The 27,497-nt window shown below is 61.3% G+C and overlaps 2 protein-coding genes across 2 annotated transcripts; one reads left to right on the top strand and one right to left on the bottom strand.

Moving 5' to 3' along the window:
• The first annotated feature begins 346 nt into the window (after window positions 1-346).
• Window positions 347-6,622, top strand: BIRC5 (baculoviral IAP repeat containing 5). Its single transcript, XM_004592869.2, has 4 exons — window positions 347-544; window positions 702-811; window positions 2,724-2,841; window positions 6,084-6,622. The coding sequence occupies exons 1-4, from the start codon at window positions 422-424 to the stop codon at window positions 6,171-6,173; spliced, it is 441 nt and encodes a 146-aa protein (XP_004592926.2). The 5' UTR covers window positions 347-421; the 3' UTR covers window positions 6,174-6,622.
• Window positions 6,623-13,679: 7,057 nt separating this feature from the next.
• On the bottom strand, window positions 13,680-24,587 carry LOC101518409 (uncharacterized). Its single transcript, XM_058675720.1, has 8 exons — window positions 24,451-24,587; window positions 16,858-17,273; window positions 15,674-15,757; window positions 15,380-15,468; window positions 14,890-15,075; window positions 14,493-14,630; window positions 14,193-14,385; window positions 13,680-14,001 (listed from the first exon to the last, which is right to left on the bottom strand). The coding sequence occupies exons 1-8, from the start codon at window positions 24,585-24,587 to the stop codon at window positions 13,718-13,720; spliced, it is 1,527 nt and encodes a 508-aa protein (XP_058531703.1). The 3' UTR covers window positions 13,680-13,717.
• Window positions 24,588-27,497: the final 2,910 nt, after the last annotated feature.

The following is a 27,497-nucleotide window of genomic DNA, read 5'->3' as shown; positions in this document are numbered from 1 at the left end:
TGCTGTCTGTAGTACTGACATCCCGTAAGCGCCCCAGTTCGAGTCCTAGCTGTTCCACTTCCCATCCAGCTCGTTGCCATTGTGCCTGGGAAAGCAGCAGAGGATGGTCACTAAAGTCCTTGGGACCCTGCACCCATAGGAAATCTGGAAGAAGCTCCTGGTTTCATCCTGGCCCACTCTAAGTTGTTGTATCCTTTTGGGGAATAAACCACCAGATGGAAGCCCCCTGTCTCCCCTGCTTTATTTTTGTAGGGTGACACCTAGCGGCCGGCGGTTGGCGTTCCCCTCAGGCGCCCTCTCTCCCAGCACACCCTGCGGTCCCCGAGGACTCGCTTTCCCAGCAGGCCGCGCGGCCGGGGGCGGGACGTTCCCGACGTGCGCCGCGGCGCGCAGGAAGCGCCGGATTTGAATCTCAGCAGCGATGGCGGCGTACGCAGCCGGGCAGTCGTTGCCCCCGGCTTGGCAGCTGTACCTGAAGGACCACCGCATCTCCACGTTCAAGAACTGGCCCTTCCTGGAGGGCTGCGCCTGCACCCCGGAGCGGGTAAGCCGGACCTCCGTCCGTCCTTCGGGGTCGGCCTCCCAGGTCCTCCCGCCCAGGACTGACCCTAACCCTCCCGGCCCGCTGACCCTAACCCTCCTCCCGCCCAGGGCTGACCCTAACCCTCCCGCCCCGCTGACCCTGCACGCTGTCCCCTCAGATGGCTGAGGCCGGCTTCATCCACTGCCCGACGGAGAACGAGCCCGACTTGGCGCAGTGTTTCTTTTGCTTCAAGGAGCTGGAGGGCTGGGAGCCGGACGACGACCCCATGTGAGTGCTCCTTCCTGGGAGCCTGACTGGGTTTGGGGGTGTCCCAGACACCCCACTTGGCGAGTCTAGTCTGCCCAGCCACGGGTAGCTGCTGCAAGTGGGGCCAGCACCTGCTGGGCTCCCGGACGCATCCGATCAGGAGGGGGTCCTTCTAGGGGTGGAAGTGCTTCTGATGAGCATTGTGTTTTATTTTTTTGAAGATTGTTTTTGCTGGAAGGGCAGGTTAACAGAAGCAGAGAGGAAGCCCTTCTGTCTGTTGGATCACTCCCTGACGATCACAATGGCCTAAGCTGAGGTGATCCAAAGCCCAGGGCCTCCTCCGTGTCTCCCACGTGGGTGCAGGGTCCCAAGGCTTTGGGCCGTCCTCGACTGCTTTCCCAGGCCACAAGCAGGGAGCTGGATGGGAAGTGGAGCTGCCGGGATTAGAACCGGCACCCATATGGGATCCTGGGGCATACAGGATGAGGACTCTTAGCTGCACTGAGCGCCCCCGATTTTTTTTTTTTTTTAAGATGTTATTTTTATTGGAAAGACAGATATACAGACAGAAGGAGAGACAGAGAGGAAGATCTTCCATGTGATGGTTCACTCCCCAAGTGGCTGCAATGGCTAGAACTGAGCCAATCTGAAGCCGGGAACCAGGAACCTCTTCCGGGTACCCCACACGGATGCAGGGTCCCAAGGCTTTAGGCCGTCCTCGACTGCTTTCCCAGGCCACAAGCAGGGAGCTGGATGGGAAGTGGAGCTGCCGGGACTAGAACCGGCGCCCATATGGGATGCCGGCGCATTCGAGCTGAGGACTTTAGCTGCTATGCTATCGTGTCGGGCCCCCAATTTTTTAAAGTTTGTGCATATACAAGGATACCTCAGAAAGCTCATGGGAGTGGAATTGAAAGATATTTTTGCTGTGAATTATCTTAATTTATTTGCCATCAGCTGTTCTTTAAGAGATTTATTTATTTTTTGTTTGAAACTCAAGAGTTGCAGAGAGGTCTGGAGAGCGCAGGAGCTGTCTTCCATCGGCTGGTCCCTGCCCAGGTGGCCATGCCCAGGCCCCTCCGGCAGTGTGTGGTCTCCTTAACCCTGTCCTCCCTGGCATCCTGTCCCTGGCGCACTGTGGCAGAGCCCTTCCTGGGCTGAGAGTGTGTGATGGGTCCCTGCCCTCGCGGTGTGGCCGTGCCCCTCAGGGTGGGAGGTCTGTGGCCACCCTTGGCCGGCAGGGAGCAGCTTCCTGTCATTGCCTCAGTTCCGGGCGTGAGGGCGTTTTTCCCCTCTGCACTCGGTGGCTGGGCTGCTCCTTGCCACTGGGGACTCTGCGGAGTGTGGGGGCCTGAGGGGCGGGAGCCCCAGGGGCCAGTGGACTCGAAGTGTACTAGGCAGTGTCTCGAGGGTCCCGGAGGGGTTGCCTGTCCTGCCTGTCCGCTCTATAACACCCTCCTTCTAAATCCCCAGATGTTACTGTGGGACAGGAGGGTGCAGAGACGGGCCTGAGCCGGCAGCCAGGGACCCAGCGCCTAGACCTCCTGCTCCGGGCTCCACACTGTTTCTGTCTTCTGTTTTGTTTGTTTATTTGAAAGGATCCCCCATCCCCTGTGTCACTGCCCAAACACCAGGGCTGGGCCAGGTGCTGGGAGATCTCAGAGTGGGTGACAAGGACCCAAGCACTTGAACTGTGACCCGCTGCCTCCCAGGTGCTCATCAGCGGGGGCAGGGGAGCTGGAGTCCAGGGCTCCCTGGTACGGGGCCGGGTGTCCCCGTGGTGACTTGGCGGAGGGGGGCGGGGTGCCCTGGGAGTTGGCCGGGCCCCCCACCTGCCCTCTGGTGACCCCATGGTGCAGGCCCGGCGTCCCCGTGGCATCTCGGGGGGGTGCCCCCACCCGCCCTCTGGTGACCCCTGTGCTTGCCTCCCCAGCGAGGAACACAGGAAGCACTCGTCCAGCTGTGCTTTTCTTTCCGTCAATAAGCGGCTTGAGGAACTCACCCTGAGTGAATTTTTGAAACTGGACAAAGAGCGAGCCAAGAACAAGATTGTACGTATTCATGGGAGCGGGAGCACCCAGCGCGGTCGGGCTGCTGGGGCCACACCTGACCCTGAAGGACTGCCCAGGAGGCTCTGGGGAGAACCAGCTACAGCCCGTGTGCATGCTGCGGAGGCCAGGCCACGTCCTCACCGTAGCTCACTCTTTTTTTTTTTTTAATTTATTTTTAATTTATTTTTACAGAGAGGAGGAGAGAGAGAGAGGAAGATCTTCCATGTGATGGTTCACTCCCCAAGTGGCTGCAATGGCTAGAACTGAGCCAATCTGAAGCCAGGAGCCTCTTCCAGGTCTCCCACGCGGGTGCAGGGTCCCAAGGCTTTGGGCCATCCTCGACTGCTTTCCCAGGCCACAAGCAGGGAGCCGGATGGGAAGTGGAGCTGCCGGGACTAGAACCGGCGCCCATATGGGATCCCGGGGCGTTCAAGGCGAGGACTTTAGCCGCTGTGCTACACTACTATGCCAGGCCCGTAGCTCATTTTTACAAACAAACCTTTCAAACCTGGAAGGCTTTTGGTGGCAGACCTCTTGAACCACGGATTCTGAACCTGCTCCCGGGGGGCTGTGTTTTCTCCAGGGAGCATTGAGAGAGCTTTCCTATTTATTCTCATTTTATTCGGAAGGCAGAGACCAAGATCTCCCCTCTGCTGGCTCACTGCCCAGATGCGGCGACAGCCACAGCTGGAGCGGGCCCAGAACCCGGGGTGCTGCCAGGCCTCCCGTGGGGTGGCAGGGGTGTAGGCGCTTGAGTCACGCCCTGCTGCTCCCGGGTGCGTGCCGACGGGAAGCTGGGCTCAGATCCAGTCAGCAGCCCGGGTGCTTCCAACCAGCGTCTGACTGCTGCCCCTAAGTGCCACCCCACCAGGGGGCAGGCCCTTTTTCTTTGTAAGATTTATTAAGGGAGCAAGAGGGAGAGAGATTTGTGTGCTGACCGTTCCCCCAATGGCTGCCGCCCTCGAGACTGGCAGGCGAAGCCCGGGGTGCCATCCACGCCTCCCTCCTGGCTCTGTGCTGTGGCATGTGGCCTGCACAGCAGCTGTGCCCAGGGCCTCCCAGGGCAGCTTTCTGAAGTCCCTTGCCGGGGGGGCATGAGGCGAACCACAGGGAAGCATTTGCCTGCCCCCAGAGATTCTTTTGGGGCTCCCCAGTGGTTTCTGAGCGTGACATCAGAACTGCGTGTTCCCTAGTGGGTGTTGGGTGTGTCCCTTGGTCCCTAGGGGGGTGGGACAGGTAGGGCTGTCTTCCTGCTTTTAGGAACACCCGCCCGGAGGTCACATCCAAGCTGTGTGCTTGTGTGAGCAGAGAGCATGTAGGGAGAGGTGGCAGGCCTGTCTCGCAGCCGAGCTTTTCCCAAGATTGATTTATTGACTTGATTTCATATAAATAATATATGGTAAGATTGACTTTATCTATTGGAAAAGAGTTACAGAGAGAGGAAGAGCCAAAGCCCTCTTACCCGCTGGCTCCCTCCCCACAAGGCCACAGCGGCCCAGGGCTGGACCAGGCCGAAGCCGGGAGCCAGAGCTTCATCCGGGTCTCGCCTGTGGGTGGCAGGGCCCAAACATGCCGTCTTCCACTGCTCCTATGGGATGTCGGAGTCGCAGGTGGTGGTGTAATGCGCTGCGCCACCGTGCAGGCCCTGCAGGAAGCGCTGACCTTCCACTGAAGCAGGCTCCGGAGGGGCAGGCGGTGAGGCCTCAGATGTGGGGAGCGCAGGTGCAGGGCAGGCGGTGAGGCCTCAGGTGTGGGGAGCGCAGGTGCAGGGCAGGCGGTGAGGCCTCAGGTGTGGGGAGCGCAGGTGCCAGGGCAGACGGTGAGACCTCAGATGTGGGGAGCGCAGGTGCCAGGGCAGGCGGTGAGGCCTCAGATGTGGGGAGCGCAGGTGCCAGGGCAGGCGGTCTGCCAGGGCTGGTGAATCCAGGTGTCACAGAGTGGTGGCCAGGGGATCGACTAACGTCACTCGTCTGCCGGGAGTTCAGGCTTTGTGGGGCACCCGATGTTGCTGAATGACAGCCCTCTGTAGGGTCAGTGGTAGGGGTCAGTGCCCAAGCGCAGCCCTGTCGCTGGTGCCATATGAGCCCCGTCCAGTGCCAGGCTGGAGCTGCGCCGTCCAGCACCACAGGCAGTGTCTCCGGGTGGCTGTTATAATTCCTGAGTTGGTCCGGCCTGGGGGTCTCCTGGGCAGGTGGGTAAGTGGATAGGGTCCTGACCTGTCCCACTGCCACGCCATGGGGCGTGTGGTGGCAGCAGCAGCGGGGAGCAGGCAGTCGTGCGCCATAGCTGCCAGGGGGCCCTGTGTTGGGGTCTCCCTGGGGTGTACCTTGCCCTCGGATTCTAATTTCAGCTGCTGTGTTCATTCCTCTGGCTGTGGAAACAAATGACTAAGAACCAACCTGGAGTACATCAGCGGGGCATAAAAACTTGGTGTGTAAGAGACTGAGCCTGGCGTGGGGCCTCGCACACACTGGGATCCCATATGGGCGCCGGTTCTAATCCCGGCAGTTCTGCTTCCCACTCAGCTCTCTGCTTGTGGCCCTGTACCTGTGTGGGAGACCTGGAAGAGGTTCCTGGCTCCTGGCTTCGGATCGGCGCAGTTCCGGTCATTGCGGTCACTTGGGGAGTGGCTCAATGGACGGAAGATCTTCCTCTCTGTCTTTCCTTCTCTCTATATATCTGACTTTCCTACTTAAAAATTAAAAAAAAAAAAGTTAGCTTCTGTTAGTGTTCTTATTAGAAGTACGTTTAACCCAAAAAGGGTTTGTTTTGTTGCGTGGCAGCCAAGGTGAGGCGAGTCAGTGAGGACAGGGGAGCAGGTACCTGCCTGCTCACGGTGTTCTGCTTTGGCCTGTCGGACAGAATGTTCTCAGCGGGTCATGCAGAGGTCGGGGAGTGGACATTGGCCCAGCAGGTCTGCTGGCCACGTGCACATCAGAGGGCCTGGGGTTGACACCTGCTTGGTGCCAGCTTCCGGTGGTAAGCAGGCAGCAGCCGGTGCTGCCCGGACTGTATTTCCCTTACCCCCGAAGGCCTGCCCAGAGTGCTTTGGCTTGGGGAAGGCATTTGGGGGGGCACCCCAGAGGAGGGGAGAGCTCTGTGCCTTCCCCAGTATGTCAGGGGCAGTCCCTGAGAAGGGTCCCTCGAACGGGTCGGGGTGGAGCCATCTGTGGCCTGTGGACACCCCCTCCCCGTGGCCTGCCTGCTCACGTGGTCACATCATGCCTGCTCTTCACTTGCAGGCCAAGGAGACCAGCAGCAAGCAGAAGGAGTTTGAGGAGATGGCCAAGAAGGTGCGCGCGGCCATCGAGCAGCTGGCCACCCTGCAGTGAGACCTGGTCGTGGGAGCCGGCTGCGGGAAGCGCCGCCCGGGCCCTCGGTGCTGCCTGCTGCACTGGCCCTGGACAGCTGCTCTCGGCCTTTGCTGCCCCGAGCGTGGTGTGGGGCTGGGAACTGGCAGTGCTGGGCCCGCTGCTGGCTGGCAGCCCTCTCCCGGGCGTGGTCCAAGGCCCTTCTGCCACAGCTAGCCCTGCTGGCCCCACGGCTGTCCTCTGTCGCGGCTGGTTTTTTCTCCTGTGAGCGTAAACCTGGCAGGTGAGATAGCAGGCAGGGCCTGGGGCTGGCGGGTGGCGTGGGGTGCGTGAGAGCCCTGGGGCCGTCCCCTCTGCTCACAGTGGGCTGGCCTCTGCTGCTTCCTGTGGGGAACACCCAGTGCTGGTAATTGATCTGTCCTGTGGTAACTCCCATGTGATCCATGAAATAAACTCATTTAACAAGTGGACCGGAAAACACCTTTGGGGGAGATGGTTTTACCTGTGGAGCCAGCGCAATGGCTCAGTTAGCTAATCCTCCGCCTGCAAGCATTGGCATCCCATACGGGCGCTGGTTCTAATCCCGGCAGCCCCAGTTCCCATCCAGCTCCCTGCTTGTGGCCTGGGGAAGTGGTTGAGGCCGGCCCAGGGACTTGGGACCCTGCACCTGCGTGGGAGACCTGGAAGAAGCTCAGCTTCTGGCCATTGCAGCCACTTGGAGAATGAACCAATGGACAAAACATTTCTGTCTCTCTTTGTATATCTACCTTTCCAAGAAAAATAAATATTTAAAGAAAAAAAAGTGGTTTTGCTTGTGTCGAAGTAGAGAGCTCGTTTCTGCTGTTACAGCTTAGAGAAGCAGCTTCAGTTCCAGTTCCCGCGTGGACTTGGCACAGGGCGGGGCCCCGCACGGCTGCGTTTGGGGCGTGTGGTCACCCTGGCGGCCTGCACCAGCCCCGCCCCACCCCGCGGGTCCAGGCTTCTGTCGAGGGGCGTCGGAGACAAGGCCTTGGTGTCACTGCAGTGTCACAGTGTGCTGTGCCTTTTTGTGTTGCTGCTTCAGCAACCACAGGCTGCAGTGAGAAGCACGGAGCCATCCCGTTCCCCAGGAGGCAGCAGGGCTCCCGTGGGCGGCTCGGGAGACCCGAGGTGGCCGTGCATGGCGGTGCTGCTTCCTGCGCCCGGGGTGAGCTCTGGCCCCAGCCCTGCCTGATCCGAGGAACAGCCCTGCTGTGTGCCGAGGAAGCCCTGGCCACCCCGATCCAGGGTCTCCCTGGTGGGGTGGGTGGATGGTGCTGCAGACGGCTTGTCCCAGCCCTACGGGGGCACCCTGCTGGTCGGACAGGACACAGTGTGTGCCTCCAAACACCGCTGCCCCTACCCCCGCCCTGCTGGCATTCTGACAAGATGAGCTGGCCAGCCCCACTCCACCCCTGGCTGCATTGCCGTCCATCTGCTGTTTCACTCCCCAAGTGGCCACAGCAGCCGGAGCTGAGCCGAACCGGAGCCAGGAGCCAGGAGCCTCTACCATGTCTCTCACATGGGTGCAGGGTCCCAAAGCTTTGGGCCATACCCAACTGTTTTCACAGACCACGAGCAGGGAGCTGGATGGGAAGTGGGGCTGCCAGGATTAGAATCAGCGCCAATATGGGATCCCGACGCGTCCTTGCCTTTAGCCACTAGGCCACCGCACCAGGCCCAAATTGCTGTTTGTCAGTCTGTCCCCAGCCAGGGTGCGTGGAGTGCCTCTGTCCCTCTTGCCACACTGAGATGCGATTCCTGAAGAGCAGCATTATCACGGGGCCCTGACGCCTGCCAGGGTCTTCAGGCCAAGCTGGCATTCGTTACTGAAGTCTGAGGGCCCCCATCTGAGGGCAGCCACCTTGCCTAAGTTCATAGCCCACCTCTGGCCCTCAGCCGCACTGGTCTGGGAGTCCTCCACCTCCCTAGTATGGGCCCAGGGCCTCACACCACACAGCTGTTGGTGACGTCACTGCGGCTCATGGGGCTGAAGCAGACTCAGAGCGGTGCGCTAACTGGCCCAAGGGCCAGGGCCAGGGTGTGAGCCTGGGCAGACTGGCCCCAGAGCTGGCACCCTCAGCCTAGTGGCACCGCTAGAGGGTGAACCCCTGGGAGGTGGCTTTGCTTGCAACCATGCTGCAACCTTGGTGGACTAGAGGGTGACCTCTGGGTCAGTCGCCAAGTGCATGTGCTGGGAGCTCCATCCAGGTTTTGCACCTGCTGGCCCCTGGGTGCTCATCGGCAGGCACCCAAGTGAGGAGTGGGACCAGGCGGCGTTTTGATCCCTGTGCCAGGTTTGTCTGATAGGGAACCCCTTTGCTTTGCAGTCGGCTCCTCAAGGATTCCCTTGTCCTAACACGGTGGCATTCTCAAAAGTCGCAGACCGCAGAGGTGAGTCTTGCGCCCTGTATCAGCTGCCACCTGCACTCCCTGCCAGCACCCAGGGCGGGTCCTGGCTTCAGGGATTTCCAGCCGAGACTGTGTGCTGAGCCCCCGCCCTCCCCACAGCCCTGTCCTGAGCAGCCTGCTCGGCGCAATCTTCATGCACAAGGAAGACACGGGCTTCGCTCTCTCCAGCCCGTTGAGGCCTTCAGCTTCCCAAGCCGGGTGGAGTGATGCAGTGAGCTCATTTTCAGCTGGACGCTGCCCTGCAGGACAAGCCGCTGTGACAGTGATCGGGCCGCTGGCTCGGGCGACAGGTGGCCACTACCGAGGCCCTAACGAGCTGATGGAGGGCGGACGATGAATTAATGTTTTTGGGGAGCAGCCCCTTCTCAGCTGCGCGAGGGTCAGGGCTGGCCCCGTCTCCAGTCGAGGGTCCTGGTGGGATTCCTCCCAGAAGCACCTGCTGACCAGGGAACATCCAGCTGACCGTGAGGGTGTGGACACAGCCCGCATGGCCCGCCCCATCCAAGAGCCCCGCCCCAGGTCCCACCCCGGGCACTCCTGGCTCTCATGGCCCCGTCCCATCCGGAGCCCAGGTCCCACCCCGGGCACTCCTGGCTCTCATGGCTCTGCCCCCTAGGACGCCCCCAGAACCCTCACAGAGCCCCACTGTGCCAAGTGCAAGATGGCAGGGCCCCGGGACTGCTCCTGTCCTCATCCCCCAGTCCTGGCCCTACAGGAGGGAGAGGGGAGTCCCTGATGACCGCCCCGCGGGTGCACCCAGTGTGGGGAGGAGCAGCGGTGTGCTGCCCACTGTGGCCTGGGAGCTGCCCCCCACCAGGGAGTCACACCTACACACACCACAAACAGCACACACCAAACCAGGCACACTGCACATCCACATCACACATACACCACACACACGCTCTATGCACACACATTGCATCCATGCCTTGCATACTGTATCACGCCCACGCCACACACTCCCACACCACACGCCCACACCACACACCACACACCATACACTCCCACACCACACACCACACTCCCACATCACACACCACACACCACACTCCCACACCACACACCACACTCCCACACCACACACGCCCACACTACACACGCCCACACCACACACTCCCACACCACACACGCCCACACCACACACGCCCACACCACACACCACACTTCCACATCACACACCACACTCCCACACCACACACTCCCATACCATACACCCCCCCACACACATAACACACCACACACCCACACACACACTCCCACACCACACACCGCACACCACACTCCCACACACATGCTCCCACACACACACTCCCACACCACACACTCCCACACCATACACTCCCACACCACACTCCCACACACACACTCCCACACCATACACTCCCACACCACACACCACACTCCCACACCAGACACCACACACCACACTCCCACACACACACTCCCACACCACACATTCCCACACCATACACTCCCACACCACACACCACACTCCCACACACACACTCCCACACCATACACTCCCACACCACACTCCCATACACACACTCCCACACCACACTCCCACACACACACTCCCACACCACACTCCCACACCACACACCACACTCCCACACACACACTCCCACACCATACACTCCCACACCACACACTCCCACACCACACCCCGCACACCACACTCCCACACCACACTCCCACACCACACACTCCCACACACACACTCGCACACCACACCCTGCACACCACACTCCCACACCACAGACAGGCACACACTCCGTTATGCCCTCCCAGGACCTGGGACAGTCCCCAGGGGGTTTGCGGGAGAGAGGAGGCACGTGTCGTGCTCACGGGGCAGTGTTGGGAGGAGAATGCCCTGCCAGAGGCTTACCTTGAAAACACGATTTAAAAAAAAAAGGTGTATTTGTTTGGAAGGCAAAGTTACACAGAGAAGGAGGCAGAGAGGTTCACTCCCCAGTGGCTACAATGGCTGGAGCTGGGCAGTTCAGGGCTGGGAGCCGCCTCTGAGTCTCCTGCCTGTGTGCAGGAACCCAAAAACTTGAGACACTTTCTTTCACTTTTTCACTTGCATTATTAGCAGGGAGCTGGATGTGAAGTAGAATAGCTGGGACTTGACCTGGTGCCCATATAGGATGGTGATACTGCAGGCAGAGGTTTAGCTTGCTACACCAGGGGCCTGTTCACCCCCATATGATGGAGGGGAAGACTAAGGAGCAGAATGGCCCATGCAGGCCATCTGGCAACACATGGCATGCCGGCGGGGGGGGGGGGGGGGACCCCAGGGGCCGAAGGTGGGAGGGAGCCTGTGGTGGGGGTTGGGTGAGTGCTGGATGTCCCCCATTGTCACCCTGGGGACTCAGTTTCCAGGCAGCGCATGCCCTCAGGTTGCTGTCCTTGTCCTGCTGTGGACTGCTGCTCCTGCTAGCCCTTCTTTGCAGGTGCCACGGTCGGGGGGGACACCCTGAGCTGGGGACTGTGCACCAGGTCTGCTGGTCCCCCCTCCCCGCCCAGTCATCTGGGCCACAGGACCTGGGACACACTCCCTACATGCAGCCTGACAACTGGGGTAGTTGAAGAAGAGGCTCCTGTAGGTGACCATGGCGGCCTCTCTTGGCTGGGTCCTGCTGGGCGCAGGAAGAGGACACAGCAGGGACTCGACGCTCCTGCTGTGAGCTGTCGGAAGAGCCTGGAGCTTTGTTTCCACAGCCGGCATGCACACATGCCGTGTGCATAGCTGTGTGCACGCTATGGGCCATGCTTGGGAGCCAGTGTGGACGCTGACAGCTAACGTGGCCCTCACCATCGATGCCATTACGGCACCCTCAGTGGAATTCCAACCCGGCATGCCCATCCTGCCACAGCCCAGTTCCTACCTGCCTGGGCATCTAGAGGCCTTTGCTTTAGGGTCCTGCGATTGGGACCATCCGCCCGCACCGACGGGTACTGGTTACCATGCTAGGTGCCTGGAGCCATAGCGGGCTGGAGCTTTGGGTGCCCACCCCTGCCGGCGGAGCCTGCTAGGCGGTTCCAGAGGGTAGATCCGCAGGATAGAGGTGGGTGGGGTCTTCCCTGGCCGTCTGTCCACCTCCTCCCGTTGCATGCTCACCACCGCCCAGGACCCCACCATGCTGCTCGCTTGAATCTGTGTCTCCATCCTTTCCTGAGCTCCGGGCTGTGTTTCTTGAAGTTCCTTACCCATCTGTTGGCAGAGACGAGTGGAGCATCAGTTTTTGTGGTTGTACAATGTGTTTAGTTTTGTTTAAAAGGTGGCGGTAGTGACGGAGAGCCAGAGAGCTTCTCTCTGCTGGTTCGGGACGGGCAAGCCAAATGGAATCCCTCGGGTGGACTCGGGCTGCGGTGAGCAAGGTCACGTAGTTTAATGGCGAGCCCACACCTGACACACCAGGCATGCATCCCAGGGGAGAGCTGAGCGTGCAGCCTGCACTGACACCGGGGGATGGGGTCTGGTGTTCTCTCCCCCACTCCCACTTCTCCTAGGCAAAGGGCCTGCTGGCAGTGAAATCCCACTGAGGTCCTCTTCTCCCAGGTGACCAGGCTGCGCAGCCCACGTGGTCTGGGACAGAGGATTCTCCCGGAGCACCTTCCTTGAAGAGGCTAGGACCACCCGTGGAGGGTGAGGCTGATCTAGGACAAGCAAAAAGAAATCCAGATAACCTGTAATCACATAAGAATAAATATTAAAATAAAGATCACCTGTTATTTTTAATACCCAAAGATAACCACCATTGCTGTTTAGGCATGTGGCACTGTATGTGCCTGTGTGTGTGGGTGGTGTGAGTATGTGCCCATGTGTGTATGTGTGTGGGGTCTTTGTAGCGTGGAATACTGGGCTGCTTCCAAGCTGTGTGTTGGAGGCGGCTAGAACTTGCTGCATTCCTGTCCACGGGCCCTGCCGTCACACACGGGCCAAGTCCTAACACTGTCATACACCCACTTCAAGAACACTGGTGTGACTGCACACCACATACACACACCACACACACACACACGGGCACATACTCACAGTGCAACATGCCTAAACAGCAATGGTGGTTATCTTTGGGTATTAAAAATAACAGGCGATCTTTATTTTAATATTTATTCTTTATCTGGATTTCTTTTTGCTAGTCCTGGATCAGCCTCACCAGAGATTTATTGATCTTATTATTCTGTGAAGAACCACCCTTGGGGTCTGTTTATGCAGATGAATTTCCGCCTGATTTTATCTTCCTTTTCACTGATTTTCACTTTAGCTCTCTTGATATTAAACATATCCTCTGAATGCTTAATACTGAGTTTTAGAACTTTCATGTGATCTTGTAGTTTCAAGTTCTCTGCCATTTAAAAATATTTAAGATTTATTTATTTTTATTGGCAAGTCAGTTTATACAGAGAGAGGAGGAGAGACAGAGAGGAAGATCTTCCTTCTGTTGATTCACTCCCCAAGTGACCGCAACGGCCAGAGCTGAACTGATCTGAAGCCAGAAGCCCGGAGCTTCTTCTGGGTCTCCCATGCAAGTGCAGGGTCCTGTCCTGTCTTCGACTGCTTTCCCAGACCACAAGCAGAGAGGTGGATGCAGAGTGGGCCGCTGGGATTAGAACTGGCGCCCGTATGCGATCCTGGAGTGTGCAAGGCGAGGACTTTAGCCACTAGGCTACCATGCCAGGCCCCCAAAATATATTTCTTTGAAAGGCAGAATTACAGAGACAGAAAGGTAGACTAAGAGAGATATGCTGGTACACGCCCCCAAATGTTGGCATTGGCCAGGGCTGTGCCAGGCCAAAGCTAGCAGCCCAGAGCTTCTTCCAGTTGCCCCACAGGTGCAGGAGCCCAAAGACTTGGACCATTCTCCGCTGCTTTCTCAGGTTCATTGTCAGGGAGCTGGATTGGAAGTAGAGCAGCTGGGACTTGAACCGGTGCTCATGTGGAGTGTGGGCATTGCAGGCAGAGGCTTAACCCACTACACTGCAATGCTACCCTCTGCAGCCACATCTTTCCCATCCTCAGCTTGGCTGTCTGTGACGGGACATCACTGCTGAGTGTCTGTGCAGGCAGCCGTCCCCCAGAGGCCACCTTGGGCTCCACTCCCACACCCCACGTGGGTCCCAGGCGGTCCTCAGTGTCCTAGCTGCTGCAACACAAAGGCCCACTTCCTGAGTGCCAGCTCCGTGTCACAGGCGGAGACATCGCGATGCCACACGGCGCGCACAGTGCGCTCCGCCCAGGGGAACAGCAGCACTCGCACAGCTTGGCCGGTCTGGGCCTCCTCCTCGGCGCTCACGGTCTGCAGGCGCTGGCACAGCTCCGCTGGCGACAGCCCGTCCACCGTCACCATCACCATGTTGGTCTCCACAGCCCTGGGGTCCACGGAGCAGAAGGGGGACGCCAGCTCCTGGAGTCCTGGGTGGGGGACCTGGAGTGAGCGGAGCCAGACCTGGGTCCCCACAGCCCCCACAGCCAGTGGAATCAGGGTCCCACTCCTGCTGGACACTTCCCAGGGCCAGGCCACCAGACCTGGGCCTCTTCGGGGTCCCCAGGGCCTGACACGCGCAGGTGTGCAGGGGCTCCGGGCCTGCCTCCCCCCCAAGCACCTCTGGCGAACCGCTGGGCATTGTCATGATCCTGTCGCAGCACCTCCTCGGCATCAGCCAGGCCCACCAGGGCAGCGGCGGCCAGCACCCCTGCCTGGCGCATGCCCCCGCCCAGGGCCTTCCGGAGGCGCCAGGCTTCCTCAATGAAGTCCGTGGATCCGCCAAGCAAGGCCCCTGCTGGTGCGCCCAGGCCCTGAGACAGAGGGGGAGGCGCTCGAGGGGAGCCAGGCCCAACCTGCTGGGACAGGCCTCCCTGGTGGGAGATCTAAGTCGGCCTCCTGCCCCCCAGGGGCTCCCCACCTTGGAGAAACACAGGGACACAGAATCACAGTGCTCCACAATGCGGGCTGGGGACACACGCTGGGCCACTGCTGCGTTCATCAGCCGGGCCCCGTCCAGGTGGATGCGAGCCCCATGGGCTCGGACGAGGTGGCGTACCTGCAGCCAGAGGTCAGAGTGGGTGGAGGTGTGGGAGACCCCCGGGCTGGCGGCCAGCTCAGGCACGAGGGGCTGGGGACCCCGAGAACCACAGCCATCTACAGCTGCTCGTGTCTACAGTACGTGCTGTTCAGCATGCAGTGCCCAGGCCCCTCTACTGGCTGAGCCCAGGGACAAACCCGGCAGTGACTCCCTCCATATCTGCAACCTCCAGGAACATGGGGAGCCAGGGCAGGCTGGTGCGGGGCGGGCAGCACACCTGGCGCAGGTAGTTGAGGGGGAGGACCCGGCCTCCCGAGCTGCTGTGGCTGTCCTCCAGGCAGACCAGCTCACACACTGGGCGGTAGCGGTTCCCACGGGAGCGGGCAAGCGCCCTCTCCAGCTTGGCCAGGTCCAGGGTGCCATGGGGCAGGTCTGGGAGGGGCTGCGAGTGCACCCCGGCGATCTGCAAGGAGGGCAGGGGGTGAGGGAGCAGGTGCTGCCCAGACGTGGTACCCAGGCCAGGTGGTCCTGAGCCCACCCCCACTCCACACACCTTCACCCTGGGTTGGTGCCCATGCTCTGTGTGACCACTAGGGGGCAGCAGGGCCCCGGGCAAAAGCTCAGGCCGCCACCAGTGGTCCCTGGGGCCAGCTGGGGCCTCTGCCTCCCAGCTGTGGAACCGGCAGACATGCGGGGTCTCCTCCCCGGACCCTTCCTGCCCCAGCTTGCCGTGTGGCTCACCCCCGGGCACGGGGCCTGCTCCTCACCTGAGCTGTCCCGCCCTGCTCGTAGACGTGCAGGTGACACTCCTGTCCCAGGAGCAGCTGGGAGCCCCGGCGCCGGCAGTGAGCCATCACTGATACAGGAGAAGGGCAGGTCTTGGTACCTAGTCCAAGGGCCACAGCGTGCCCCCTTGGGAGTCAGGCAGCCCAGGGCAGGGCCTGGCAGGAAGCTGACTGGACACTGGAGAAAGGGGAGGCGGGGCCACAGCACTGCAGCCAGTGCCCCACCTGCCGGTCCCCCACCCCCAGGCAGGTGCTGTGCGGGGAGGGCACACTCACCACAAATGAGATTAGCCATGGTGTTGGTGGGCACGAACAGGGTCTGCTCCACCCCGAGCAACTCGGCTGCCTTCTCCTGCAGCTCTGGGGAGAGGGGCAGGAAGGGTTCCAGCAACTTTTACCCAAGGCCACTGTGCATGTGGGCATGTCTCAACAATCACATTTTTAATCACAGTGGCCATCAGCTGGGGCCCCCCCAGAGGAGGCCCTGGCCCCCCACTGTTCCCGTCCGGAACCTGACAGTGCCAGCGGGGGTGGGTGGCAAGCCCACCGTTTTTCCTGCCGGAGCCCCTTGCTGTCTGCCAGCTCCAGGGCCTGATCCTGTGCTAGGTGAGTGCTGGGTGCCTGGGTCCTCCCCCAGCACACACACACACACTGAAACTGCTGTGGTTTGAACTCCCTGTCCCACCCAGCTCTCACACCTGTCTTACTTCCTTTCCCATCAAGCCCTCACAGGTGGGGCCTGCGGTTTCCCTGCTGACTTCCTCCCCACCCCCACCCCCCAGGGAGCACTCGGGGAGGGGAGGGGGGGACAGGGCAGCAGGCAGGTCAGCCAAGGCTGTCGGGGTGCCCCCTGCCCCCACATTCCGGCTGGATGCTTGCTTCTCTTACACGCACTCCCGCCTGGAGGAGCTGGCACCCTCATCCTTTAGGGGGCTCGTCTATGAGGTCCCCCTTTCCTGGGGTCTCCAAGGCTGCCCCCATAGACTCCATGGGCCACAATGGTGCTGACCTTGCCCTGCAGTGGGCTGGACATGACCTCAGCCCCCATCACCCCTCTACCCGGTCAATAGCCACCCCATGGTGGTCCCCGGCCCGGCTCAGGGCTGCACACCACGGCAGCAACTCAACCAGGTGGGGTGTGGCTGGCTGCGTTCTCCGCCTCGGGAGAACCCTCTTTTCTGAGTCAGTTCAGTTTGTCTGTAGCGGGCTGCTGAACAGGGACGCGGTTTTAGGACGCCCAGGACTGCGCCCAAATTGGGGCCGGGGCTGGAGCGCCTCCCTAGGGGGCCTTGCCTGCAGGACTGGGCGACACCCGGACAGCTGACCGAAGGCAGGCCGGCTTGGCAGGGGGGTGGAGGGCCACGGCGAGCCCGCCAGGGCGCACAGCCTTGGGCTTTCCCCGCAGCACCGCGGACAGCGCCTGGGGGGGACCCCGGCCCAGGCCTGCGCGCCGGGCTCACCGCGGACAGTGGGGTCCTCGCCGTAGTCGTCGTCCCCCACCACCGCCTCTGCCATGGCGCGCCGCATGGCTGGCCCGGGCCTGGTCACCGTGTCGCTGCGCAGGTCCACCACGTGGGCCGGGACCCCCGCCCGGCTCCCTGATCCCCGCGCCTGCAGGACCCTCAACGCTGGGGCCGCGGCCCCGGCCAGTGCACGCAGCATGGCGGAGACGGCGCCCGGCTCCCCGCTCGGCGGGGCTGCTGACCCCTTCCTTGGTCCGGCTGGGAAGGGCCGCAGGCGCGGAGTCCCTGTGGCCCAACTTCCTACACCTGGGTCCAGTCTGACCCGGGACAGGCAGGCGGCACGCCGGGAGTTGTAGTTGGCCGCGAGCGGGTCCCGCGGAGGCGCGCTGGGAGTTGTAGTTCGCGCTGCCCTCCTTGGGAGACCAGGGCACTCAAGGGCCAGGTGTAAGTCTTTCAGAGACAAGCTGTAGGGTTGTCCTCATTTCACAGAAACCGAGCCTCTCACGGGCGTGACTAGGTCCTTGGCTAGAAATTGGCGGGCGTTGCACAGGTGCAAGGTACGGATGCACAGAGCTCGGGCTCAGGGGGCATAATGAGGGTCCCAGCGGTGGGGGCATGTCCAGGGTTGGGGTGGCCCCCAGGAGCGCTCCACCTCTGCCCCCAGTTAGCGAGCCTTGGGGGTCTGTGCCCCCTAGGGACCGTCGTCCTGGGAGGACAGGCTCCCACCCCTCCCCCTCTCCGGCCTGGCCCTCAGTCTGCCCAGAATTCCCTTCACAAACGAGCCCCTTATCTCCTTGTTTGGCTCCAGTGCTCTGCTGGGAAGTGGGGGCAGGAGCAGAGGCCCTGTGGGAAGGGAGGTGGCGGATGGGAGGGAGCAGCTGGAGGGTGGCTCTACCCATCTCCAGCCCGGCCTGCCCACCTGCAGCCTTAGGGAGGGGCCTGGGCAGCAGAAGGGGCAGTGCCGTCTGGCTTCTATGCCTGGTGGGGGCGGCCTCCCCAAACTCCAGGATGTAGGGGTGAAGCCTGGTCCTCCCGCCCTGCCCCAGTGGATGGTGCCAGCAAGAGGCTTCAGGTGCAGAGGGCCTTGGGATCAGGGGAGCTGTGTGGGCTCAGGTCTCTGTGTGTGCACACATAGGCATGTGTGGGTCAGGTGTGTGTGTAAGGCATATACACAGGTGTGCGCCTGCACAGGTGTGCGCCTGCACAGGTGTGTGTGCACAGGTGAGGTGCACAGGTGTGCGTGTGTGCATAGGTGTGTGGCACAGTGCTTTGTGCACATGTGTGTTGTATGTGTTTCCATAATGCGTGTGTATGCACACGCGTGTGTGTACATGTGCCTACCTGCCTCTGAGGACTGTGTCCCAGGCTGCCTCTGAGGACTGGGCTGTCCCCAAAGTGGCGGGGGACAGGCCACAGCTCCAAGCAAAGCTTGGATGCCGGGAGCCCCCGGGGAGCCCAGCCTGCTGACCCCAGTCCCTGCTGGCACAGCCACCACCCCGAGATGTCAGGCCATCCCTGGCCTCCTCCCCGTGTCAGCTGCCCCACTGTTCCTCCTGCACCATGCTGTCTGTTCTTGTCCAGGTCACTGTGGACTCTAGCCTGCTGCCACACTGGGAAGCTCCAGGGCTGCCCGGGGGTGCTGCCCCCTGTCCGCCCAGCAGCCCTCCAGCCCTGGCCACCACAGTGTCGGTCTCCACTGAGATGTGTCCTCTGTCCCAGCCTGGCAGGGAAGGGAGGTGGCCCTGGTCCCGGACTCCCCGGAGCTGCTTCCCTCCCAGGGGCCCAGGTCACTGCTGCCGGTTTACTCTCCTGGCTGGAGGATGCTCTGCACGAGCGCCAGGGCCATCTGTGGGCATCCAGTCCCCAGCTCCATGAGAGGAAGACATGTCTGACCTTGGGCCCCTGTGCAAGGGTGCACAAGGCTGGGAATCCTGGGCCAGGCAGGGGACGGGCAGGGAAGGCCTCCTGGGACCCTTGCCCCAGCGCAGCCTCGGGGGCGCACTGGCACCCACATGCACAGTTCAGGGCGAGGATTCCTGTAAGCCCAGGCCACCGGCAGGAAGTGAGCTGCGGGAGGCTGTTGCTGGGAACCCCGGCTGGCCGTGGAGATAAAGGCAGGCAGCAGATTGGAGCTGCCCTGGTAAACAGGTGGGGGGCGTCCTTCCTGTTCCACCCTTTGGCCTTGGGACTGTGAGATTCATGAAGCAGGGGCTTAGGCCCCCACCCACAGCTGCTCACTCCCTGTCCCCAACTACAGGCGACCTCATGTGAGGGCCATGAGGGCTGTTGGGAGGCAGGAGAAGAAAGCAGGGCCCCTCCCCCCATGCCTGCGCTCAAACTGGGCAGCGGGGTGAGCTGAGGCCAGCAGTCAGGGTGACCCCGAGGGATGCGTCCGGAGGTGGATCTCCAGGAGCCCAGAAGCTTGGCCTGTGGGTCCAGTGAACAGCCCAGACCAAGGCCAACCGTTAGATCATGCCTGGGATTCTATCTAGAAGCTTCCTTCCCAGCCCCAGCCCCTCCCCTGCCCAGAAGTGACGGCTGCCGGGCTGTTTATGGTCCTGCTCTGTGCTGTGCCCCTTCGTGGCGCTGGAGCAGGGCTCATTCCTGTACTTTTATGACTTGGGTGGGTGTGTCCCCTCTGGCACCAGCTTCTCCTGGCTGTGTTCCCAGCAGCCACCTGTGCCGCGTCGTGGCTCCTTCCTGGTGCCACCCGAGCAGGGGCCTCTGGGCGCGCCCAGGCTATCGAGCTGTGAGCTCACTCAGGCCCACTGCCTGCCGACCCTAGGACCCATGCCCCCTGCGGATGGGCCCTCTCAGGAACCTCCCCACCACAGCTCATCCCATCTGGCGTCATCGGACTCCTTTGCAAAGAATTCTTTCTCCTTGGGGTGGCATCTTGGTGTGAGGGTCAGACCTTCATTTGTAATGACATCTCATGTCAGAGCACTTGTCTGGGTCCCAGCAGCCCTGTTTCCCATCCAGCTCCCTGCCTGTGGCCTGGGAAAGCAGTGGAGGACGCTCCAAAGCCTTGGGACCCTGCACCCACGTGGGAGACTGGAAGAGGCTCTTGGCTCCTGGCTTCAGACTGATCCAACACCCAACCATTGAGTTTGTTTAGGGAGTGACCAATGGATGGAAGATTCTTTCTCTCTAACTCAATCTTTCAAGTGAAATAGATAAACATTTTTTCCCTTGTTCATTTGAGGGACCTTATGAGATCGATGGGGAAGGAATGTGAAAGGATTGCTTCTCCTTGAGCACTCCCGGAGCCGGCCATGGCGGGGCAGGGAGCTCAGCCCAGGTCCCTGCGTGCGTGCGTGGCAGGAATCCAGGCTCTGTGTCATCTCCACCGGCTTCCAGGGTCTGCCAGGAGCTAACGCGTCAAAGCCAGGTGCCCCGAGACAGCACGGGTGGGCCGACTTGTTGGTGTCATGAATCCTGGTGGGCATGTGGTGTTCCCACTGAAGAAGTGGGGCGCCTCTCTGAGGGTCCTGCCTTCTTGGGGTCCCCGCCTTGGGAACAGCCTGCTCAGCCTGCCCCGTCGCATGGTCACACTTTGCCCTTTCTGTCCCGATGCGGCAGACTCATTCTTGGTGGCATGGCAAAAAGTTTCTTCCTTCTTTTTTGCTTTGGGGGAATATTTGTAAATGATTTGTTTATTTCTTTGAAAGGGTAAGAGAATGGAAAGCGGAGGGGAGAGGAGAGGAGGGAGAAAAAGATGGGGACGGCAGGAGGGCAGGAGGAGAACCTTCCATCCTCTGGTTCACACCCCCACATGGCCAGGGCTGAGCCAGGCAGAAGCCCGGAGCGCCATCCTCTGGTCAGGACAGAGGTCCCAGGGGGAGCCATGCTGCTGACCAGGCCCTTGCCTTGTGGGGCTCCTGGGGAGGCAAGAAGCTGAGGGCTAGCGGGGTGGGGGGCCTGGACCCCCCGTGGGTGCCCCCGGCTGGGGCTGAGGGCACAGCAGCCCTTGCATGGGGCCCCACCTGCCCCTCCCGGGGCCGCCCCATACCCAGTGGGCCCCGGCAGCTGGGGCTTGCGTTCAGATCTGGCGTTATTTACCACGGCAGCTTCCTGCGCCTTCCTGTAACTCGCCCTCCGACTTCAGGCGGCTTCTGATTCGGCCGAGAGACCTCTAATCTCTCGGATCTCGCTTACCGGCAACGGCTGCGTGCGTGCTTCCTGTTACTGGGCCTGGACCGATGCTCGGGGTCAGCTCCCTGCTGGCTGGGCCCCCGCCCGTTCCTGGGGCCGCCGCTCTCACGGCTCAGCCCACAGGAGGGTCAGATGCTGGGCGTGGGAGTGGGAGGAGGTGCAGGTGGCAGCCCTGTCTCTGGATCAGGGGCCAGCATGGGGCTGGCATGGGGCTGGCATGGGGCTGGCATTCCCATGAGGACCCATGGAGGACACCCTCCCCAGCCTGCTCACGGTCCCGACTGTGGGAAGAAGGGATGAGGGGGAGGGCTGGAGATGGGTACTGCCTACAGTCGCAGCTTGTGGTCTGCCTCCCTTGTCACAGTAGCCAGGGCTGTGCCAGGCTGAGGCCAGAAGCCGAGAGTTTCTTCCCATATTCCCACGTGGGCAACAGAGACCCAAGTGCTTGGGCCATCCTTTGCTATTTCCTAGGTGCAGCAGCAGGGAGCTGGATGGGAAGTGGAGCTGCCTGGATTTGAACTGGCATTCACCTGGGCGTGATGATGTCAGAGGCAGAGACTTACCGTGTGGCACTGCAGCAGCTGCCCCAGCAATGTTCCTTGGCAAGGGGCACCCACCCTCCCCTCCTCAGGCCCGGGGGAGCCTCTCTGTGTCTGTGCTCCAGACAAGCCTAGTTTCTCCAGCTCCTGGTGGTCCTAAATTTGGCCATAGTTGGAGGACACCCCCAAACCCCCCATCCTTGGCGTGCAGCTCCCCAGGGAGAGTGTAGCCTCCTGGGCAGAAGGAATCCTGCAGGCGAGGGGAGAGGCCTGGGGGGCATGGGGGACCCCATCCCGGCTGGGGAGTGTGAGGGCCTCCTCTTGAAAGCAGGCTGCCTAGAACCTTGTATTAAATCCAGCCTTCTGTGATTATTACATGCCCTGAGCAACGGAGCCCTACAGACATGGCCACGAAGCTGGAAGGTCATGGCTCCCTGGGCCTTGGGACTCCAGTGCCAAGTTCACGGTCCAGGATGGCCGAATGAGGGGCTGCCCTGCGCTCAGGGCTTCCCCAGGGCCTGGCTGCACCTGCTTGGTGGGGGTTGCTGTGGTCAGGGCTGGAGATGTGGGCACTGCCGAGGCACAGGGCTCTGTCTGGTGGGGACACAGGTGGAGCTGACCCGCTGCCCGGAACCCTAGCACACCTCCCTCAGCGGGGCGGGGGTGGTCCCCCAGGAACCCCTTCTCTGCAGAACTGAGTTCCACTTGCACGTCTGTCCGGCTCCTGTGGGCTCAGGCCACAGCTCTTGACATGAGGCTCTGTTGGACACATGGGAGAGAACAGGACTGGGAGGTGGGTGTATTCCAGAGCCCGGTGGGGGTGGGGAGGAGCTACTGGCAGGGAGAGGAAGGTTCTGGAAGGAAATCGCAAGGTCCCTAGTCCATCCACCAGTTACTCGCTGTTGCCAGCCCATGCTGAAGTTACTGTGGGGGTTGTGTTCTGTCTCCCAGGCACCTGCATGTCCCGGCCCAGGATTCCAAGGTTATTGATGAGGAAACCGATCAATGGGGCAGTCACTTGCTGGTAGATAGCAGAGTTAGGGCACCTGCTGTGGCACAGTGGGCCAAGCTCCCACTTGGGAGTGCCCAGTTCAAGTCTCAACTCCCTCCTAACTCACCCTGGGAGGAAGGAGGGGTGCTTGGCCCCTGCCACCCATGCCGCCCATGTGGGAAGCCTGGATCCATTCGGCTCCGGGCTTCAGCCTGGCCCAGGCCTGGCCGTTGCAGGCATTTGGGGAGGGAACCGGCAGATGGAAGTTCTGCTTCTCTTTCTCTCTCTTACTATGCCTTTCAAATAAGTAAAGACAAATGATTTTACTTTTGCTTTTTACTAACAGAGCCAGGATTGGAGCCCGTGCCACAAGGGGCTCACCTAGCTGTCAGTGTCTGGGGCCAGCGCTGTGGCAGGCCAGGAGAAATCCCACCTGCTTTCACCCAGAGCCTACCAGTAGCCCCACTCCTGGGCTGAGTCCCCTCCCTCACTTCCTCCCCAGGGCTGCTCAGGGCCTGCAGGATCTGCCAGCAGCTGCCTGGCCAGAGGCCCTCCCTGGGGTAAGGGGTAAGGGTTAAGGGTTAAGGGTTATGGGAAGAGGCTCCGTTCTTAGAATTCCCAGCGTGGGAACCTGAAACATTCATGAAATACCTGGGTGGGAAAATGGAGTTCCGGAGGCTCCCTTCCCAAAGACAAGAGAGAGAGCTCCCGAGGGGATCTGGGGCTCGGGGCAGGCAGGGAACCGAGGGTCCAGCAGAGCTGTGGGGCAGGTGGTGTGAGGTGCCGCAGCCAGTGGCTGCCGCCAGCAGGGAGCCCAGGCTGGCCGGTCCCAGGCAGGACTCAACCAGCGTTCCTGGAACCTGCAGCTCAGGGCTGCTCGGTTTCTCTTTTCCTTCCTTTCCACATTGTGCAGGATCGCCTGGGTGCCTCATCCTGCCAAGCACCCCATCCCCCTCGCCCTCTTCCTGCCCACTGTGGGGCTCGTGGGGGCGGTACCTCTGCCAGCCTCCCTGGGGAGCAAGTGGGAGTGGGGGGGCGAGGGGGCCCCACAAAGGCAGCTGTTCCCGGAACAGAACGGGGAGTGGGTGGGGAGGGGCGGGTTTAAGCACTTTTTTTGTTGGCGAATATGCATATGGTCTTAATTATTTATATGCAGCACTTTTCTCCCCCAAATGTTTTATCTGGAATCTGCAGTGCACCGAGCTGCAGGGTGGGGGACCCCCGGGGTGTGGCAGGGACACTAGGAGAGGGCACAAATTGGGGGGCTGAGGAAGCCATGGTGACCCCTGACTCAGATGATGGGGAGAAGGACTCTGCCCTGCAGGCCCACACCTGGGGCAGGTGCCGGCCCCTCTGGGCTTCAACTGAGCAGCCCCCAGCCATTGGGGGTGCCCTGTGGGGACCCAGCTCTCCCTGGCATGCCCCTGGTACAGCTGACCTAGGGTGAAGGCAAGTCTGCTCAGCAACCCATCCTTGCCCTGGAGGCAGGGGTGGCAGCACCTTGGAGTCCTGCAGCCTTGCAGGTGGGAGGGCTCTGGGGCCTTCAGACAGCAGGGGAAAATCACTCCCCAAGAATTCACTCCCAGGCAGTGGTCTTGGGGGCGCCCCGGAAGGCAGAGACGGGTGATGCGTGGAGGTCTGGGCCACTCGCTGCTCTCCAGTCCTGCCTCCCACCTGCAGAGTCCTTGGAGTCCTGGACACCCACCATGGGGCCTGATAGGAGCCTAGCCTATCAGGTGGATGCCCCACACGTCCCTGAGCCAGAGCTTTCAAGGCAGAGGCTGGGTCCACGTGGGGGTTCCAGCCTGGAGGTGGGCAGAGCCAGCCTGGGGCTGGGAGTCTGCCGGGCAGAAAGCATGGGCGTTAGGTGCACCCAGGAGCCCTCCCGTGGCTGCCTCCCCTTACCCCATCCTGGGGCTGCCAGGGGAGTGGGCAGGGGGTGCTGCTTCCAGACCTTTCTTGACCGTTTGGTGGGAATCTTCCCCAGGGAGGCCGGGGCTGGGGGGCAGTTCTTGTCCTTCCCGTAGCTCTCCCACCCGCATCCCTCGGAGACCCTTGGCTTGCTGGGGTTGGCTCCTGGATGAATGGTTCCAAGGGGAAGGGGCACTAGGATGGGGGACTGGGCAGGCTGGGGTCCTGTCCTAGGAAGAAGCTGCTCAGGGAGTGGGGCAAGACGGAGACCCTCCCGGGAAGGTGCAGGGCCCCTGGGAGGCAGCCCGGGGTCCCCTGCTGCCCACCAGCCAACCTGTTCCCACGGCCCCAAGTTGCCATGGTGACCCCTCCCACCTTCAGCTACAGCTTTTCCAGTAAAACCACAGCAGAAATCCGTCCTTCCCGACAGGCACGCCCCCCAGCCCCCGCCCCCCACGCTGGGAGCGCAGGGAGTTAACCCTGCCAGTGCTGCTTCTCTCTTCTTGGGGAGACAGGGGCAGCCCCCCACCTGCCCAGGGGAGAGGGGGCAGGGACCTGGTGGGCGGGACTGTCCTGAAGTTGGAGTGCAGGAGCCAGGCCAGCCGGCACTTGGGGCAGCCAGCTGTGCCTCAGAGGGGGCCTGGCTGGGGCCCCACAGGGCTGGCACGGGCTGCAGGTGTTGGGCAGGGGCCCTCCTGGGCCTCTCTTCCCCGCCCAGAGGCCCCTCCCAGTGTGGTCAACTGCAAGGAACACTGGGGCAGGACCCCAAAGTCCTGCCGGCTATGGGATTTGTGCCTGCCCCCACCCCAGAGGAGTGTTGATCTAAGGGGTCTCGGGGACTCAGTCCCTGACCCTGAGGGACACCCAGGCTGCCGGTCAGCTCTTACCCTGCGGAACTGTGCCGCCCTCAGGGTTGTCGTGCAGGCGGAGTAATTGAGAGGTCTTTGAGGAGAATTAATTAACCCGAGTATCAAGTATACCGCTGCAGCTGGGGCGCCCATGGAGGGCTGGCAAGAGGATGGGATGGTCACGCCCGGAGTGCCCGGGTTTCCGGGTTTCCAGGCAGCCTCGAGGGAGAGCTGCCCTTCAGCCTGGTGGCCCGCCCCTGCAGCCCTCTGCCCCTATGGGAGTGGGGACAGGGCTGTGGGTGGGTCTCCTCTGGCAAGTTAGGCTCAAGCTGAGGCCCTGGTCCAGACAGGGTCCTGACATCAAGGGAGAGCCCCCCACCCCCACAGCCCCGACAGACAGCCGTATGTGTGGGCTGCAGTCCAGTCCGCTCACCATGGGGAGCCCCGGGAAGGAACAGTACCAGCCCCCCAGACTGTAACATCCTGGCTTGATGGGCCTTGGTGGACGTCTGTCTTGGAAGGCGTGAGGCAGACTGGCTTGGCAGGAAGTGCGAGAGTGCCGGGCCTTCACAGCCGGCACCTTGGCATCTAACAGGTGAGCACCATGTCTGCCTGCCCTGCATGTCCCCTCTTTGCCCCCTCGTGCAGGTGTTGAGATTTACTGTTTGTGAAGATTTGCCCCCCAAACTAGACCACCAAATGTCCCAGGGACCCCAAATCTCAGACATTCTTGGCAGACTTCCTGCTGAGGCCGCGTGCACCTTGTGGACACAGCGTGCCTGGGGAGGTGTGAGGCGTCTTCATCATCGTTTCTTGCTTTCAGGGACTGTGGCCTAACGTGTCTGAGTGCAGAGTTCTGAGATTGCTTTTCTAGTTCGATCTGCTTGTTTACCGGTGTTCGTGTTTGCTCATTGTTTTCCGAATCCCTTACTATCTGTTATCCTTTCTCTGCAGGACTAAGGTCAGCTATCCCTGTGGTCCTGGGAGGGAGGCCGGTGGCAAGCGGACTTCATTTCACAGCTGATCTGGCTGGGATCTAACCTGTGACCCCAAGTAACCAGGTCAGGAGCCATCAGCTGAGCAGGTGCACAGCTGACAGGCGCCTCTTCCTCTTCCTCCTCACAGCTGGCAATCGCTCCTCCCTCTCTCTGCAGAATCTGATCTGGTGCCCCCCAGGTCCATGGAACTGGGACCCTAAGAACCCCATGTGGGGCTGTAGAGGGCTGGGGGAACCTGAGGGGGCCCGTCTGCAGGCCGGGAGACCGAGGCCAAGCTGAGGGCTGTGTCTGCCTTCCCTGGCCCTGCAGTGCCTTCCTGGCTGTGTCGCCTGCTTCCCTGAGGGGAGTCTTAAGCAGGAAGGTGGGGCCTCTGCGCCCCCACCCCAGGCCTCCTAGTCCACCCGATGCTCACTCCTAGCTCTGTTTTCTGAGGAGCTGCCAAGGGCACGAGGAATTTGGGCCTGTGGCGGGTCAGACAGCATGCAGAGGGTCCAGCAGTGGTAGCCGCAGTGGGCTGTCTGTGCCAGCCAGCGAGCACCTCTGTCTCTTGCAGTGCCTGTTGAAACCAGCCTGGCTTCCATGGGAAACTCCCCGTGCCAGCCTGCATAGGCCACCACCTGAGACCAGGGTGGCATGCTCACCTGCTGGCAGCGCTCAGCAGGTGCAGGGACCCCACATACTTGTTATTCTCCTGGGGGCCCTGGCCAAGCTAAGGCCTGTTCTAGGAATCCCTCAGCTGCCTGGGAGAGCAAGTGCTCTGTGCAGATATAGAGAGGAGGAGAGACAGAGAGGAAGATCTTTCATGTGATGGTTCACTCCCCAAGTGACCGCAATGGCCAGAGCTCAGCCAATAGGAAGCCAGAAGCCCAGCACCTCTTCCAGGTCTCCCACATGGGTGCAGGGTCCCAAGGCTTTGGGCCTGCTTTCCCAGGCCACAGGCAGGGAGCTGGATGGGAAGTGGGGCCGCCTGGATTAGAACAGGCATCAACAGGGGATCCTAGTGCATGCAAGGTGAGGACTTTAGCTGCTAGGCCACCAGGCCAGGCCCTGGTTCTTCCTTTTTATGATGTGGATGCATTTTGATGATTTATGGCAGGCAGGAGGGTGGACTCCCCACAGAGCACCCCAAGCTTCACAGTGATTAATCCTTTCCCGCATTGGTTTGATTGATCTCTTTCTTGCTGCGTAAAATATT

Source organism: Ochotona princeps, chromosome 17 (genome assembly GCF_030435755.1).
Source record: "Ochotona princeps isolate mOchPri1 chromosome 17, mOchPri1.hap1, whole genome shotgun sequence".
Classification (NCBI taxonomy): Eukaryota; Metazoa; Chordata; class Mammalia; order Lagomorpha; family Ochotonidae; genus Ochotona; species Ochotona princeps.
The sequence above is the reverse complement of the archived record's forward strand: the minus strand, read 5'-3'. Positions and strand labels throughout refer to the sequence as shown.

Coding starts and splice junctions, on each gene's coding strand:
- BIRC5 (XM_004592869.2), top strand. CDS start 422: ATGGCGGCGTACGCAGCCGGGCAGTCGTTGCCCCCGGCTTGGCAGCTG. Junction 812..2,723: donor GAGCCGGACGACGACCCCAT/GTGAGTGCTCCT, acceptor TTGCCTCCCCAG/CGAGGAACACAGGAAGCACT. Junction 2,842..6,083: donor AGCGAGCCAAGAACAAGATT/GTACGTATTCAT, acceptor CTTCACTTGCAG/GCCAAGGAGACCAGCAGCAA.
- LOC101518409 (XM_058675720.1), bottom strand. CDS start 24,587: ATGCGGGTGGGAGAGCTACGGGAAGGACAAGAACTGCCCCCCAGCCCC. Junction 17,274..24,450: donor CCTGGCAGCCCCAGGATGGG/GTAAGGGGAGGC, acceptor TGGTCTCCCAAG/GAGGGCAGCGCGAACTACAA. Junction 15,076..15,379: donor AGCAGGGCGGGACAGCTCAG/GTGAGGAGCAGG, acceptor CCCTCCTTGCAG/ATCGCCGGGGTGCACTCGCA.